Genomic DNA, 16,497 nt, shown 5'->3' with positions numbered 1-16,497 from the left:
TAAATAGGCAAAGTCTTTTCCCTGGGGTCAGGGAGTCCAGAACTAGAGGGCATAGGTTTAGGGTGAGAGGGGAAAAATTTAAAGAGACCTGAGGGGCAACTTTTTCACACAGAGGGTGGTACAGTTATGGAATGAGCTGCCAGAGAATGTGGTGGAGGCTGGTACAATTGCAACATTTAAGAGACATTTGGATGGGTATATGAATAGGAAAGGTTTGGATGGATGTGGGCCGGGTGCTGACAAGTGGGACTAGATAGGGTTGGGATATCTGGTCGGCATGGACAGGTTGGACCGAAGAGTCTGTTTTCATGCTGTACATCTCTGACCTGATGACTCTAAAAGTCCTTTAACTCTCCTATAACCAACAATGCTAAAAATTACACAACAACATGTTATAGTCCAACAGGTTTAATTGGAAGCACTAGCTTTTGGAATGCCACTCCTTCATCAGGTGGTTGTCAATAGCAAAAAAAGAGAGATAGCTGAAATTTGCACATTTCTGGTTATGACATTAAGAAGAGCAGACAGCTGAGAAAATCTCCCCCAGAGTTATTACATTAGATTCTCTACAGTGTGGAAACAGGCCCTTCGGCCCAACAAGTCCACATGGACCCTTTGAAGAGTAACTACCCAGACCCATTTCCCTCTGACTAAAGCACCCAACATGATGGGCAATTTAAAATGGCCAATTCATCTGATCTGCGCATCTTTGGACTTGGGAGGAAACTGGAGCACCCAGAGGAAACCCACGCAGACATGGGGAGAATGTGCAAACTCGACACAGTCACCCAAGCTGAAATGAACTTTGGTCCCTGGTACTGTGAGGCAGCAGTGCTAACCACTGAGCCACCTTGCTGCTCCAGTTATAACATCGCTCAGTCAAACTATACATGTATTTGCATGGCCCAGGCCTCTGCTTAACAATGTAGAATGTTGCCCAGGATGCCTAAAGTACAGAATAAATCTAATTCAGCCAATTATCGTGTGGTTCGGTCATCTCTATCCTGTTTTATGAGTTACTTAGATTTAGAAAACTTGTTAATGTAATTTAAAAAGGACACTTTTCATTCATCAGCAAACTCCCAGAAGGAATTATCAACAACAGCATAAACAAACAATTTAGATCGATATTATATGTATAAAACATCATAATCTGTCTTCTCTCTTTAACTGAGGTTAGCAGCTTATATACTTGCAGAATTTTCTGCACTTATTTCATAAATCTACATTTCAATAAAGCTGTAGTTATTTGAAGGAAAATGTATAAATATGCCATATGGTAAACCTTGGTGTAATAGGACTTAGTACTGAGGGAATTTATTCATTGTTTGTATTGAAGTAAAATTTGGACCTGGCACATAATACAAAAGGGGCAGTAGTGAATCAATAGTCTACCTTACATGCAGCCTGAAGATCCTTGCCATTACATTAACAGCAATTTTGAAATATTTCCAAGAGCGCTTGTGAAAAGAGTTGATGGATTTAGTATAACATCATTTCAAAGCTTTCTGTTAGTTTGTTATTTATCATTAATTGATCAAAAGGTCAGACCAGATTCTGCAAATTTATCCATTTTGTTTCTTTGTAGTCAAATCATATGGAAACGTTATCGGACAAGGACTATACCATACTTCATTCTATCCCAATGGTTGGAGATAAACCTCCAAATGTCATGCAGTAGCAGGTGAAGCAATGGACTTAGATTGTGTCTAACAAAAATGTAATTTAATAAAGTTTTGACAAAAATAAATAATTAGGATATAAATGTGAGAAGTCGTGGTATATGTTCTTTTATGTTCAAGACTTTCCTTTACCTGATCGAATGCTTAAAGAATCTATCAGTATCAGTCGCATTAAATCTTCCCACTATCTTTCCAGGCTTCTGACCTTCAGTCTCCCGAACAAATAATACTGGAAGGGTGAACACAGGAGGGTCATTCTCGTCCTGCACTGTTATAACTGCAGAGATTTCTGGCAATTTGTTGGCATCTCTCCCGCTCAGTGGTGGACATGTAGCAAAAGGTTCTTCATTTTCAACTGTTATCTTAATATTCCTCTGAGGATTAGCCTCATAATCCAAAGACTGCAAAAGTAAAAATAATATAATCAGTTTGAATACTACTTTAAATAGCTTAGAAATGTTTCAATTATTCTAAAGCTGTTAGGTTGGGTTAATTATTTTCTGCTTTTAGCATATTGACTGAAATTCAACATGTTTATGAGTTGTATATAGATTGTTGTATAGAATCCCCACAGTGTGGAAACAGGCCATTCAGCCCAACACATTCATGCTAATCCTCCAAAGAGCATCCCACACAGACCCTGCATTTCCCATGGCTAACACACCTGACTACACATGCTAAAACATTAAGGGTAATTTAGCATGGCCAATCCACCTAACTTGCATATCCTAGAACTCTGGGAGGAAACCAGAGCACCCAGCAGAAACCCACACAAATATGGGGAGAACATGCAAACTCCACACAGACAATTATCGAAGGCAGGGACCAAATCCAAATCCCTGCCACTGCGAGGCAGCAGTGCTAACCACTGAGCCACTGTACCACCGTACCAACCCCAATATTTGTCACAAATCTTGGAGTGGTGCCAAGATAATCTACTGATCAACTTGCCATTTTCACATAGCTGTGTGTATTGTAAGAGAAAGCAATGCCCACTGCTTCCATGATATTGTGTAGGGATTCCTCACTATTCTCATCCTATTGTATGGACTAATTGGATTTATGGTCACCCCGAGGTGTACTTGCTGCCTTCTTCCTTTCTTTTAGATTGAGATATGAAGGGACAGTTTTGTTTGGTGTGGGAAAGGAAAACCAGTATGAGGAGACCCTGAGATGCCTGTCGCCTTTGAGATCCAGAGTTGATTTCCTGATTCATGATATTATCATAGTGGGTGGATTCCAATACATTCCTCAGCATGAGCCATTTCAGAATAGAACACCATATAAAACATCTTCCTGCAAGCTTTCTCCCTGTTTTTAACAGCTATGCATTCATTTGTATAATTACATTTGCCTCTACTCTATTTGTTCACAATATCTGCTTTCAGAAATTGCTCTGGGGGGTTCACTATTCATCCAGAATGCATTCTCTTCAGCTTTGGAAGACAAGTATGTCTGTTCCATGAGGACTGTTCACCTTGATTCCGTTCCTAATTATGCACGGTCTTTACGTTCATTTAAACTCTAGGACCTTTCATCTTTTGAAAGTCCTTCACAAGGACGTCATTCCTTCTAAAGCAGGCAACTTTCTAAATTCACTTGTGGGATGTGGGTGTCACTGACTGGTCCAGTATTTATTGCCCATTCTAGTTGCCCTTACTAAGGTGGAGGCGAGTTGCTTTTTACATTTGTGAAAAACATTTAGTGCAGGTACTCCAACAGTGCTATTAGGAAGGGAATTCCAGGATTTTGACCCATCAACACTGAAGCAATATATTTCTAAGTCAAGATGCTGAGTGGTTTGAAGGTGGTGGTGTTCCCAATGCATCCTGCTCTTTTAGGTGGCAGATGATTATGAATTTGAAAGGTGCCCTCGAAGGGGACTCAAGCCTGAACTTACTGGAAATTCAAGTCTAAAGTTCAGATTCAGCGATCTGCAAAATATTTCAACCTCTAAATTTACTAGAATCAGTTATTGGTCAATTGGGATCAATAACTTTCTGAGTTAGTTGCCAATTAAATAATTAAATAATGCAAGAAAAATATGAGGAACTGCTACTGATAATAGCGTTTCTGGATTAATAAGGTAAAACATAGTGGGAGAACTCTTGGCCCTGATTGCAAATCAATCAACAGGATGGGTATAGGATTTGAAAGAGCTATGATGCCTCTGGACATGGATTTGAAGAAAAAAGTTACAAATCTGACTGCAATGTTCAGATCTGGATTTCCACTAAATTGTAAGAGGCGCAAACCGAGATTTAATTCACTCATTATGAAATTGGCATACTGAAAATAATAAATCTAAAACTGCAGGAAGAACAGCAAAACATACAACAGCAATATAGAAAATACAAATAAAATATTTATGTCTGTAAAGATACAGATAAATGGTGGCTTGTTTACCTTCATTTTCTTTTCAAAAGCTCATATAATCCAGTAAAGATTAAATCTATACTCTCAAATTAAAATGTCATACCTTGATTAGAAATAACATTCCATCATTTGTTTCTGGATCTGTTTCAATCTTGTAATTTTCATCTTCATTCCCTTGTACTATCGTGTATTTTGCTCTCCAGGCTGGTGTATGAGGAGTATCTTTATCCGTAACAGTTATTCGTAGTATTATCACATTAATGTCAGTCTCATCGACATCAGTTGAAACCTATGGAAAACAGATGATAACATTGCTGTATTTATTTAAGAAGAGGAAATTTGCAACAATCTTCTCAGTTATACCAAACAAGGCACATTGACCTGAAATAATATCAGCTTTGTTTTCATATAAATTTGTAATATATAAAATAAAAATATCAATTTTAAAGGGAACTGCAAAAACCTAAGGGTTTGCATTCAGAAATCTTTGAAGATGGCAGGATACATTGATAAGCTGTTAATTAAGCACAGTGAATACTTGCCTCATAAGTGGAGGCACAGCATACTAGCAAAACAGTCCTGCTAAAGCGGAGCTTAATTAAAATGGTATCTGAGGTGAGGGATTTCAATTATATGGCAAAACTAGTAAAGCTGAAATTATTTTGTTGAGAGTGCAGAAAGTTAGGAGGATATTAATTAGAGGTTTCCAAAATCATGGAGTGCTTTTATGTTGTAAATAAAAAGAAAGTGGTTCCAGTGGCATGAGGTTGGATTCACAATTTAAATAATTAATAAAAGATGCAGTGAGGTAATGAGGAGAACTTATTTATGCAGTGAGTTATGATCTGGAATTTACTGCCTCAAGTGACAATGATAGTGAACTTATAATTTCCAAGCAGGAACTGAATAAATACTTCAAGGGGAGCTAAATATATGGCCAAGAACACACTGCATATTGGACAGAATGCTGTAAGATTCTATTGTGTATCAAAGTTTCCAAATTGTTAGTGGAAAATTCTTAAATTGTCCTAGCATGTTACCTGTAGTGATGCATTCAGTCCTTAATAATTTTTTTACCTTCTGCTCTCAAACTTTATATTGTTGGTGAAAAGTTAAACTGTCATAATATCTCATTAATACAATTAAATTTGTAAGCATGACTTGGACACTGATGAATGGTCTTCTGTACAGAACTATGCCTGATCAAATATCAATTCAGAATTAATAGTACATTCCAGCACCCAAGGCTCTCCATTGTGCTGAGGAGTTACTGGCTGTTACATACTGGTAATACTGTTGTCCACTATGTATTATTGTCCAAATCCACAGCAATTTTCACAGTAAACATTAATCTTCACTTTGGAGTTGCTATTAATCTGAAGGTGATTTTTGAATGATGGGTTGTGGTGGTGGAAATTACCAATGTAAGTAAGATGTTTCCTTGTCCAACAGTTTACTATGCTTGGGAAATTTGAGGCAAATCTCTTTGGAATAGTTTCCTATTCTTTAAAAACCCAGCATGAGGTAATAAATGAGTATCCAATTGCACTGTCAAATATTCATATACATACCTTCAATTTAGCTTCAAGCAATTGTTTGCATTAATGCAAGTGAATAGTCAGTTAACAGTGACTCATCATAGCTCGTTAATGACAATCTACTCATTTGGCATCAACAGCAGCCTGAAAAATATTATCAAAGCTTTTGGACCCTTTTTCAGGAGCAGACATCATGCTTTATTGTCAGAACTTTATTGTCCTTTAAAGATTCCCTGAACCGAAAATACCTAATTAAGGGTCTTTTTCTTAAAATGAACCAGTGAGTTAAAAACTGCCATCCACCTTTCATGAGCTTCTAGAGCATCTGCTTCTGTCTTTGATCAACCAGGACTTTACAATATCATCCCTTATCTGATTCAATGCCCTCACAATCAGTTGTACAACTCCATTGAGATATCCCATCGCTTGACTTAAAACTAGCCTTCAGGATTTTCATTGTTCATATTAGCCTATTTTCAGTTGTTAATGATTAGAATTGTTCACAGTGCTTTTTTAAGTCCAACTGTGCTTTTATCTATCAAATGATTGAAACAGAAAGTAATTCATTAAAACTCACACTCAATTAACGTTTGCATCCCAGCAGGTGTTTTAATTAGTCAAAGTAAATTGAAAGAGCTGTACAGCTTTGTAATATTGATTTGGAGATGCTGATGTTGGACTGAGGTGTACAAAGTTAAAAATCACACAACACCAGGTTATAGTCCAACAGGTTTATTTGGAAGCACTAGCTTTCAGAGCGCCTCTCCTTTACCTGATGAAGGAGCAGCGCTCCGAAAGCTAGTGCTTCCAATTAAACCTGTTGGACTATAATCTGGTGTTGTGTGATTTTTAGCTTTGTAATATGTTTGACTGTTTCATCGGGTCCTGATAAACTACAAGGTCTGACATGTCAGGAGATGTTAACAGTTTATTCTTAACTTTGAAAAACAGCTTACAACATTCAGCAGGTTTATTTTTCTTTGAAATATCAGTCAATCTCAAACATGCTATTAAATAAAAGGTAGTTACTTCTAAAGTTTGGTCAAGCTGCTGTGATCAACACATTGAGGACTTATACTTTTACAGGAGCTGCAAACTGAAAGTCAAATCATTGGGTCAGAATCTATAATCACAACTGAATTAAGGTTGTTGAGGCAGTCAATAGCAGTACTGTTGCACACAGTGTGGATTCAATGTAAAAAACAGTTTGGCTTAACCAATGAAGAAAAGCAAGTATAAGGCATCTTTGTAGTTTGTGTCCTCTATTCACTCTTATTAGCTTATTTCATTACTTCACTGATTTTTTTTTGCCTTTCGTGGGATGAGGGGGCCACTGGGGAAACCATCATTTGCTGCCATTTATTGATTATCCGGAAGAAGGTGATGACAAGATTCCTTCTTGAAGTTTTGCAGTCAAGTGGTGTCGGTACCCCCATTGCACTCTTAGAAAGGGAGTTCTGAATTTTCACCCAGCGAGAATGAAAGAATAGCAATATTTTCAAAGTAATAGAAGCAGGAGTAGGCCATTTGGCCTGTCAAGCCTGCTACACCATTCATTAAGATCATGGCTGATCTATCCATTATCTCAGCTCCGCCTATCTGCATTATTCCCATAACCCTTAATAGACCTACCATGCAAAAACTCATCCAACTGTGTCTTGAATATTTTTAATGAAGCTGCCTGTATTGCTTCCTTGGACAGAGAATTTCATATATTCATTACTCTGGGAAAAGCAGTTCCTTCTCATCTCTCCCTAATCTTGAGGCCATGTCCCTGAGTTCTAGTCTCACCCACCAGTTGAAACAACTTGTCTGCCTCTATCTTATCTATTCCTTTAATAATTTTACATATTTCTATAAGATCCTCTCTCATTTTTCTAAGTACAGTCCCAGACAGCTCAACCTCTTCTCATAGGGTAACCCCCTCTTTTCCAGAATCAACCTGGTGAACCTCCTTTGCACCACTTTCAAAGTCAGTATATCCTTCCCCAAGTAAGGAGACCACACCTGCGCACAATACTCCAGGTGCGGGCTCACCAACACCTTGTATAATTGCAGCAGAACCTCCCAGCTCTTAAATTCAATCCCTGTAGCATTGAAACCCAATATCCCTGATTGCCTGTTACACCTGCAAATCAACTTTTAGCAATTCATGTATGAACACTCCTAAGTCCCTCTGCATAATAGCATGCTGCAATCTTTCACCATTTAAATAATACTCTGACCTACTATTTTTACTTCCAAAGTGGATAACCTCACATTTAGCAACATTGTACTCATCTGCCAGACCCTAGCCCACTCACTTAACCTATCTAAATCTCTCTGCAGACCTTCCACATCCTCTGCACAGTTTGCCTTTCCACTCAATTTAGTGTCATCAGCAAACTTGGAAACATTATACTCAGTCTCCTCTTCCAAACCATTTATATATATCATGAACAATTGCAGGCCCAGCACTGAAGAATTCTTGATACCAAATTCACTCAAGTGTTCCCTTGATGTCAAGGGCACTCTCACTCACTTCACCTTTAGAATTTAGTTCTTTTATCAATTTTTGTACAATGAGTGTTCATTCAGGAGAGGAGCTGAATGCCATGGCTGAACCAAAAGTGACCATCTGTGCACAGGTCATTACTAAGTAAGTGCTGCTTGATTGCACTTGTTGATGATCCCTTTCATTGATTTACTGATGATCAAAGTTAGATTGATGGTGGCATTTACCAAGATTAGACTTGTCCAGCTTTTTGTGGCCAGCACATGTATGAATAATTTTGATAGGTAAATGCCAGTATTGTAGCTGTACTGTAACAGAGCATTTCAAGACATAGCTATATGTGCAACACAAGTCTTCACTTCTATTGTCAGAAAGCAATGCTGAGCCCTCAGGTGAAGGCCAAAATGAATCATCCACTTAGCACTTCTGGGTGGCAAATGCTTCAGCTACATATTTTGCATTGATGCCTATCATTGATGGTTGAGCCTCTGTCTTTGGTTCAATGCTCAATCCATCAACATTATCAATGAGATGTGGCAGGAAATGCAGAGTTTTGATTCTCTTTTGAATATCTTAGCTCTTTCTATCACATAGGAAAAATGGGAGCAGAATGATGTAGTCCCGTATTAAAGCTTCACCATTTGACACCTAATCTTTTAGGTATGCCCGGTGCTGTTTCTGCACTCTTTATTAAAACAGGATTGATCTTCTAGCTTGGGGGTATACTGAACTAGCAGCTTACATAATATAATATCATCTGTTGCACTTGACCTTCAGTGGAGTATGAATGCCTAGCTATTGATTATGTTGTCAATTGCATGTACTCAGACCATTTAAAGATGTCAATGAACCAAATGGATTTTTATGAAAATCCAGTAGTTTCATGGTCACGATCACCAAACTGTGCCCCTTTGCCAGTGTTCCTCTACATTGTGTGACCACACGAACAGACAATGGGTTGGAGGATCCATGTCAGTCGGCATTTCAATGCGCTGGCCTCCGCTTCCAGAGGCTGTTGCTGTGTATTGACCTTGGTGATCCATGCAGCTAAAAAAACAATTAAAGCAAATACAGCACTACAGCACCCCGTACATCTAACTCCCCCAACTGAAGGCACTAAAATATGGCAAGTAGAAGCAATAGGAAATGTAAGATCAAAAAATTGCAATTCACCGATGGTATCCGTATGTTAAGTTTTTAAAAAATATTTCCACATAATCCAAGTTCCTACATCTTCTGGCTGTTGTCACAATGATGTCTACCATCATCATTACATGTCATGTGTCCTTTTGTACAATGGATTGTGACATGTTTCCTTTAGTACAAGAGGTTACAGAGAGACATAGATAAGCTGCAGAGCGGGCCGAGAGGTGACAAATGGAGTTTAATGCGGACAAGTGTGAGGTGATTCACTTTGGTCGGAGTAACCGGAATGCAAAGTACTGGGCTAATGATAAGACTCTTGGTAGTGTAGATGAGCAGAGAGATGTTGGTGTTCATGTACACAGATCCTTGAAAGTTTCCACTAGGTTGACAGGGTTGTAAAGAAGGCATACAGTGTTTTAGCTTTTATTAATAGAGGGATCGAGTTCCAGAACCATGAGGTTATGCTACAGCTGTACAAAACTCTAGTGCAGCTGCACTTGGAGTATTGTGTACAGTTCTGGTCACTGCATTATAAGAAGGATGTGGAAGCTTTGGAAAGGGTGCAGAGGAGATTTACTAGGACCTTAGTGTCCTAGTAAGGGCACTGACCTTAGTGTCATCTGCAAACTTACTAACCCACCCTTCTACGCCCTCATCCAGGTCGTTTATAAAAATGACGAACATCAGTGGACCCAACACCGACCCTTGTGGTACACCACTGGTAACTGGATGAACATTTCCCATCAACCACCACCCTCTGTCTTCTTTCAGCAAGCCTATTACTGATCCAAACTGCTATATCTCCCACAATCCCATCCTCCGCATTTTGTATATCATGCGAGGAATCAAACGATATACAAAATCGAACGCCTTGCTGAAATCCATATACACCATATCAACCCGTTTACTCTCATCTTCCTGTTTGGTCTCTTTCTCAAAGAACTCAATAAGGTTTGTGAGGCACAACCTACCCTTATCGAACGCCTTGCTGAAATCCATATACACCACATCAACCGGTTTACTCTCATCTACCTGTTTGGTCACCTTCTCAAAGAACTCAATAAGGTTTGTGAGGCATAGCCTACCCTTCACAAAACCGTGCTGACTATACCTAATCAAATTATGCTTTTCTCGATGATTATAAATTCTATCTCTTATAACCTTTTCCAACACTTTACCAACAACTGAAGTAAGGCTCACTGGTCTATAATTACCAGGATTGTATCTACTCCCCTTCTTGAACAAAGTAACCACATTTGCTATCCTCCAGGCTTCTGGCACTATTCCTGTAGACAATGACGATTTAAAGATCAATGTCAAAGGCTTGGCAATCTCCTCCCTGGCTTCCCAGAGGATCCTGGGGTAAATCCCATCCAGTCCAGGGGACTTATCTATTTTCACACTCTGCAGGATTTCTAATACCTCTTCCTTGTGAACCTCAATCACACCTAGTCTAGTAGCCTGTATCTCAGTAATCCCCTCAGTAAATCACTCATTTTCTAGAGTGAATACTGTTGAAAAATATTTATTTAGTGCTTCCCCTATCTCCTCCGACTCCACACACAACTTCCCTCTACTATCCTTGATTGGCCCTAATCTTTCTCTGTCATTCTTTTATTCATTAAATACCTATAGAAAGCCTTAAGGTTAACCCTGATCCTATCCGCCAACAACATCTCATGTCTCCTCCTGGCTCTTCTGAGCTCTCTCTTTAGGTCTTTCCTGGCTACCTTGTAACCCTCAAGCGCCCTAACTGAGCCTTCACATTTCATCCTAATATAAGCCTTCTTCTTCCTCTTGACCAGAGATTCCACTTCCTTCATAAGCCACAGATCCCATGCTCTACAGCTCCTCCCTGCCTGACAGGTACATACTTCTCTAGGACACACAGTAGCTTTTCCTTGAATAAGCTCCACATTTCCAATGTGCCTATCCCCTGCAGTTTCCTTCTCCATTCTATGCTTCCTAAATCTTGCCTAATCGTATCATAATTGCCTTTCCCTCAACTGTAACTCTTGCCCAATGGTATACACCTATCCCTTTCTATCACTAAAGTAAACATAACAGAATTGTGATCGCCATCACCAAAGTGCTCACCTACTTCCAAGTCTAACACCTGGCCGGGCTCATTAACCAGTACCAAATCTAATATGCTTCGCCCCTTGTTGGCCTGTCTACATACTGTGTCAGGAAGCCCTCCTGCACACACTGGACAAAAACTGACTCATCTACAGTACTCGTACTATAGAGTTCCCAGTCAATATTTGGAAACTTGAAGTCCCCCAAGACAATTACCCTGTCTCTCTCACTCCTGTCGAGAATCATCTTTGCTATCCTTTCCTCTACATCTCTGGAACTATTCAAAGGCCTATATAAAACTCCCAACAGGGTAACCTCTCCTTTCCTCTTTCTAACTTCAGCACATACTATCTCAGTTGACGAGTCCCCAAACATCTTTTCTGCAACTGTAATACTGTCCTTGACCAACAATGCCACACCTCCCCTCTTTTACCATCTTCTCTGTTCTTACTGAAACATCTAAATCTTGGAACCTGCAACAACCATTCCTGTCTCTGCTCTAACCATGTCTCCGAAATGACCACAACATTGAAGTCCCAGGTACCGACCCATGCTGCAAGTTCACCCACCTTATTCCGGATGCTCCTGGCATTGAAGTAGATATACTTCAAAGCAACTTCTTGCCTGCCGGTGACATCTTGCATCCCTGAAACTTGATTTTGGACCTCCCTACTCTCAACCTTTTCTATACCATCCCCCTGCAGGATTAGTTTAAACCCATCCCAATAGCCTTAGCGAATTCCACCCCCACCCCCCCCCCCCCCCCCCCCCCCCCCCCCCCCCCCCGCCGCCGCCACCGCCAGATATTGGTACCCCTCTGGTTCAGATGAAGACCATCCTGCCTGGTCTGGCAGCATACGAGGAGAGAAAGCAGAATTAAAGTTCCGGGTTCATTGACCCTTCTTCAGAACTGATGGGAGCTAGGAAAAGGCCGATATTAATGCAGAAGATGGAAGAACAGCATTGCATTTTCTACTTGTGAACTCTTCAGCCTTCTGGACTCAATATCGAGTTCAATAATTTTAGGGTTGAGCATCTTCTCCCATATCCTTACCCCAACCCTGGCATACCAGGCCTTTTCTTCACATGGGCTGCCACCATACACAACCCATTGTTAGCTCCTAGTAGTCCCTATTAACAGCTGTTCATTCTCCCAGACTGACCTTTATCCATTCCTTTGCCTGTCCAATTGTTTTTTTCTCTCTTTGAGTTCTATCTCAACCTATCGTTTACTCCTCCCCCTACCTTCACCCATCTTCTGTATAAATAGTTACCATCAGTTCTGAAGAAGGGTCACTGGACGTGACATGTTAATTCTGCTATCTCTCTCCACAGATGCTATCTGACCTGCTGAGCTTTTCAAGAAATTTCTGTTTTTGTTTCTGATTTCCAGCATCTGAAGTTCATTCAGTTTTGTTTTTGTTTTGAAGTTGCATTACAGCGGTGTTGCATTTGCAATTGAAAGATCAATACATTTAAGTCCATGTCTGCTGAAGTTATACCTCTCCTTAAGATTAAAAATCCCTTTGCACCTTGCTCCCACTAGGGATACAATGTTAAAAAGTACCTACGCTTTTCAGAGGTAAAACTGGGAGATTATTGTTGGCATCGACCACATTTATCTCTACTACTGTGCTGGAGGACAATACTTCCAATCCGTTATCTCTCGCTTTAATGATTAAAGAGTAAGATTTGACGGCCTAAAACAAAAACAAAAATCAGTCAGAAAACACAAATGATGTAATTTGTAGAAATAAAAGCCATCAACCTTTTATCAATAAAAGGCGTAGTAGTAACAAGCCCAGCTGTTGCATAAGTTGTAATGCATTTATTTGCTTTTGCATAAAACTCCTTAGTCCTTTTAAACTCCAAGACTGTATAAGGTTTGATGCTGTGAGTTCATCCCTATCATTGATTTACCATATAAGCACCATCCAAATATTATAAATATAGGACACTAGACTGAACTTCTTCCACAATTACCCTTTGGCCCCTTCCTCTCCCACCCCATCCCAATGCATTTGGCTTAAATAGTGGGGGAAAAAAATGAGCTAAATGTGGACAGGCCAATCTTGATGCTTAGAGATTTGTTTTTTTCTCCTTTTACCTGGCAGGAGTATTGCTGACTGTTCCCTCATTTCTGTAAGTAAATACTGCCCAAGCCTGACCCAATTATAGATAGATTAGATTCCCTATGTTGCAGAAACTGGCCCTTTGGCCCAACAAGTCCACACTGACCCTCCAAAGAGTAACCCACCCAGACCCATTCACCTGCTCCCTACTAATGCATCTATCACTATGGGCAATTTAGCATGGCCAATTCACCTGACCCACACATCTTTGGAGGAAAACAGAGCACCCAGACGAAACTCACACAGACACAGGGAGAATGTGCAAATGTCACCTGATGCTGGAATCAAACCTGGGTCCCTGGTGCTGTGAGGCAGGAGTGCTAACAACTGAGCCACTGTGTCGCACCCCCCACATTTATCTCTAAACTACACCTTTGTTTTCCCAGGACCGTCCAGTGTGATATGATTATTGAGCTAGATAGTTGTAATGAGGACCTGTATTGTATAGGTGGAAAGGACATAATCCTTACGCCTTCCCTCTCCCCCAATTTGACCCCATTTATTTAAATTTCCTCAGTTTCTGCCAATGCCTACAAAACTCAAGTTTTTGTCAGTGCTATAGCCTCAAGCAGTCTTTTTTGGGGATTTCAATGTTGTAAACAGTCTCTCAATTACCACTTCAGCATATAGGACCTCCCCTCCAATTCTGCCCACTTCATGCCAAATGATGGATGGCTCAGGAAAATACATAGAGTTAGCCTCCTAACACATTGTCCAAAAGAGGGGACTGATACTCATTGCAGTTTCGGACTAGAACATGAATAGAAGAGTCTACTTTCTCCTCCAAATTCTTGAAGGAGTTCCTGAAGGAGTGTCTGCTGATTTCACAAGGATACCAGGGGATTTGTCTGCTAATGGTTCCTTCTCCTCCCCCAAACTCCAATCAATTCTACACGTTTCTGATTCTCCACCTACAGTTCCCATGTTTCCTGGAATGATGAGGATTTTTTCAGAAGCAGTGGTTCCTTTCATGAGTGCTGCTCCCAGCAGCCTGGAGGGCGAAACAATCTCAATTTACCATCGTAATGTATCTCCTCCTCATTCTGCCACTATTTCCTATTGGAGATATTTTCCATTCAACAACTTCAGCGCTCTCACTGTCAGAGTGTAGAGTGACCAAATGAAATAAAGTTGGGATGCTGCTAGAGCATCAGGATTTGTGGCATTCTTAGAATTTTTAAGAGGGAAGAGGATATTCCTCAGCTTTAATTTATTTCATCCTTAGTGTTCCCTTTTCCCTGCTTTGGGGTTTCATTTTTTTCACCTTCTCATGGGAAGTATTTTAATGCCAGGAGCATCTCATGCAGGAGATTAGGACCAAAAATCTTGAACTATGCTAAAAAACATGGGCAGAAGAATTTACCACAAGCCCACAGCAACTTGTGCCAGGATCTGGATTGTGGGGAGGTTGTTAGGTGAGTTCATGGCAATCCAAAGGCCCTGAACCCCAAAGATTGCCTAATAGATATCCCAGAAAATGTAAAAGTATCTGCTTTTTAAGATCCATGTTTTGTTCAACCCTCAGGAAACTGTAGACAGGATAATTGATTGTCTCTGCTTACCAGGACAACTCCAAATTGCAATTTTTGAGAAGATTTGTAGCCCAGTCTGAGGTTCAGGCTGTAAGTTTGCTCACTGTGCAAGAAGGTTTGTCTCCAGATGTTTTGTCACCATGCTAGGTAACATCATCAGTGAGCCTCCAGTAAAAAGCCAGTGTTATGTCTCGCTTTCTATTTATGTGTCTTGGCCTCTTAAGGTGGGTGATATCATTTCCGGTTCATTTTCTCAGAGGTTGGTAACTGGGGTCAAAATTGCTGTGTTTATTCATCCTTCCATGGACTACCTAAAGTACACAAACCAGAGGCCCCCCTCAGACTCATAGTCTCACTACCTGGAACACCAACATACAGAGTAGCTAAGAACTCCATCAAAAACTGAAATAACTAGTAGAAGACTCATGCCACTCCATTCACTCCACCCAACAGTTCCTGAACACCATCAAAGACACCATGATAGAAGGGGATGAAATAATGGTCTCCTTTGATGTAACACCCTATCCACATCAATTAACATTAGCACAGCCAAAGAAACACTGACCGCACTCCTGGACGAACAAAGGACACAAACACCAGATAGCACCAACTCCATCAGCAATGACAGCATCCTCAAGCTATAGACCTGTGCCTCACTACCCACCTCACCTTCAATGACAAGACCTCCAAAAAAATCAATGAAACACCCATGGGATCACCAATATCAGGCTTTTTAGCAGAAGCAGCAATGCAGAGACTCAAACAAACAGTCTCCCCATGATCCAACCAAAACTTTGGGTCCACTATGCAGATAACACCTTTGTCATCACAAAACCAAACAAATTAGAAGAAACCTATAACATCATCAACAAATCCTTACGGCATAAATTTCACAAAAGAGGAGGAGAACAACAACATACTCCCCTTCCTAGATGTCACAGTGGAACAAACAGTTAAAGGAGAACTTCCGAAAGCAACCCACACAGACCAGATACTTAACTACAGGAGCAATCATCCCAACACCCACAAATGGAGCTGCATCAGGACATTATTTAAATGAGCCACAACACACTGCAGTACCAAGGAACTACAAACAGCAGAAGAAAAATACTTATACAGCATATTCAAGAAGAATAGGTACCCAATAAACCCAGTCCACCAATTCCTAAACGACAAACCCACAAGCATACACAACACCCCCAGAAACTCTAGCCACATTACTATATGTCAAAAACATCTTTGAAATTACTACCAGACAGCTCTGACCCCTTGGCATCATGATAGCCCACAAACCTACCAACACATTTAAACAGAGCTGATTAACCTAAAGGATGCAATACAAACAACCAGCAAAATGAATGTCATTTACAAAATACTGAGCAAGGACTGTAACAAATACTACATCAGACGGACAGGCAGAAAACTAGCCACCAAAATACATGAACCACTATCACTAGTATCCTTACACACAAATGAACAAGGACACCACTTCGACAGGGACAACACATCCATCCTATC

General features: G+C 40.2%; 1 protein-coding gene across 1 annotated transcript in view; it reads right to left on the bottom strand.

Moving 5' to 3' along the window:
- LOC132822655 (cadherin-like protein 26) overlaps positions 1 to 16,497 on the bottom strand; it is a 64,368-nt gene that overhangs the window by 47,691 nt on the left and 180 nt on the right. Inside the window, exons 2-4 of the mRNA XM_060835902.1 lie at positions 12,887 to 13,015; positions 4,162 to 4,347; positions 1,815 to 2,083 (exon numbers count right to left, since the gene is read on the bottom strand). Of these exons, the coding sequence (XP_060691885.1) occupies positions 1,815 to 2,083; positions 4,162 to 4,347; positions 12,887 to 13,015 (584 nt within the window). The remainder of the gene's footprint in view (positions 1 to 1,814; positions 2,084 to 4,161; positions 4,348 to 12,886; positions 13,016 to 16,497) is intronic.

The sequence above is a fragment of the Hemiscyllium ocellatum genome, chromosome 15 (assembly GCF_020745735.1).
Source record: "Hemiscyllium ocellatum isolate sHemOce1 chromosome 15, sHemOce1.pat.X.cur, whole genome shotgun sequence".
NCBI lineage: Eukaryota > Metazoa > Chordata > Chondrichthyes > Orectolobiformes > Hemiscylliidae > Hemiscyllium > Hemiscyllium ocellatum.
This window is presented reverse-complemented; position numbering and strand designations above follow the sequence as displayed.